Below are 1,762 nucleotides of genomic sequence, written 5' to 3' on the forward strand. Positions count from 1 at the left end.
ATGGAGGTAACCACTGGATACGATACAATGTACGCTAATCAGACACCGACGGGTGCTACCATCCCAAGCAGCCAGACCTTCTCCGCTCAGACTATCGTCCAGATTACCTTTTTCTGTCTTTTTGCATGCCTCATCGTCATCAGCAACACGCTGATCCTCTTCGTGCTGTACAAGGTGCAGGACTGCTTCGAGGAGATGCAACAGTTCGTGTTCCGTGCCCTGGCAGTCACGGACCTTCTCACGGGGATCTTCTGCTGTACCCTCTCGGCTTTCGCTATGATCTTTGGGACGCGAAGGTCGTTCTCTTCTTCACTGTGCGCCGTCCGAGGTGCTGCTTGCACCGGACTCACAAACCTCTCGGCTCTGCTCATCACCTGCGCCTGCTTCGATCGCTTCGTTGCCATCATGTATCCTCTCCATTATCCGACCATGGTGACGCTCAGGCGCGCCAAGTTCATGTTGGTAGTCGTCTGCAGCGTGGCAATTTGCAACGGCGGACTGAGCACGCTGCGAGGGAGAACCGTGGCCAGAAGCAACCTCTGCCTCTCGGACTTCTCCTCGGAGAGGCTAGCCTTCCGTCCCAGTCTTGTCACCAGCTTGCTCATTCTCTCGATCACTCTCTCCCTGACTATCTTCTTCAACACCAAAGTCATGTTGGTCGTGTTCGGACAGTCCAATCGGGTGGCCGCTGCCTCGAGTGTCCCGTCCGGGTCTGAGCAGAAGACGGAGGAAGGAGAGCCAAAGATGAGTCGACGCAGGGCCCTGAAGGGTCTTCGGCCACTCATCGTCGCGACCACGTCCTTCTTCGTGGCCATTCTCCCTTGGAACATTGTGGCTGCATCCCAGTTCAGTTCGTCTGCCAATATCGCCACGCCCATGGCGCGCTATGTCACCAGTGCGCTCCTGCTCTGTAACAGCTGGATGAACGCTTTGATTTTTGCCACGTTCAATCGGCGCTTCAGGGCCGCTGCGAAGAGGGTGGTGTTCCCCTCCCAGAGTGACGATTCCATCGCGGAGACCACACTCTATTCCATCGACAGCCAAAAGTAAATTACATATACAACATGTTTCCAATTGACTATGCTACCTCGACAGGACATGTATTGGCGTTGTGTCCATTGAAACACTATCCACTCAAGATTTTCCCCCTTCAATGGACACGGATTCAAGAGTTTCCTGATTTACCTATCATAGCAAACTGCGAAACGAATTCATTGAAAATGAACGTCGAAAGTGAAAAAAAAAAAGAGTAAAGAATCCCTAAGTGACTAGATTGTTTAAACAAATGAGATTTTCTGCACAGAGTAATTTTATAAAGGGAACCATTTTGTGATCGGTGTATGGTGTATATAGTATTGTAATTTTGGATATCATAATAGTGATGCCATATTTTTCATAATTGTTGTACCTAGGCCCTATGTGGTTTCCCTCATTTCAACAACATTTAGCAGCTCGGTCAGCAAATTTCCACCACGATGTACAAAGCGTTTATTCATAGATTTTTCCCGCCCATTTTCGTCATCATTCCAATCAATTTGAAAAGAAAAGAGTGTTTGTGCGACTGTTTAGTTAAAGGTCTTTTTGCAGATTCATTTGAAACCTTGTGAATTGTTTTCGTGCTTTGTCACTCGTTTTGGTCAAATTGTTGGTCAGTGGCTGTAATTCAAATTCTTTGGTCACAGTAGCCGAGCATGAGCCAGTAAGATTTGGGATAAGCATTTATCTTGTTGTTTGTCAAAGTTTCACGCGAAATCATCTCCCA

General features: G+C 48.2%; 1 protein-coding gene across 1 annotated transcript; it reads left to right on the forward strand.

Moving 5' to 3' along the window:
• LOC139727336 (octopamine receptor beta-1R-like) lies at positions 1-1,050 on the forward strand. The gene has a single exon (XM_071638293.1). It carries the CDS (start codon positions 1-3, stop codon positions 1,048-1,050), a length of 1,050 nt encoding a protein of 349 aa, XP_071494394.1.
• The last annotated feature ends 712 nt before the right edge of the window (positions 1,051-1,762 follow it).

This window comes from Diadema antillarum, unplaced genomic scaffold (genome assembly GCF_040938485.1).
Source record: "Diadema antillarum isolate AM-2024a unplaced genomic scaffold, OU_Dant_1.0 seq00000126_RagTag, whole genome shotgun sequence".
Classification (NCBI taxonomy): domain Eukaryota; kingdom Metazoa; phylum Echinodermata; class Echinoidea; order Diadematoida; family Diadematidae; genus Diadema; species Diadema antillarum.

Coding starts and splice junctions, on each gene's coding strand:
- LOC139727336 (XM_071638293.1), top strand. CDS start 1: ATGGAGGTAACCACTGGATACGATACAATGTACGCTAATCAGACACCG.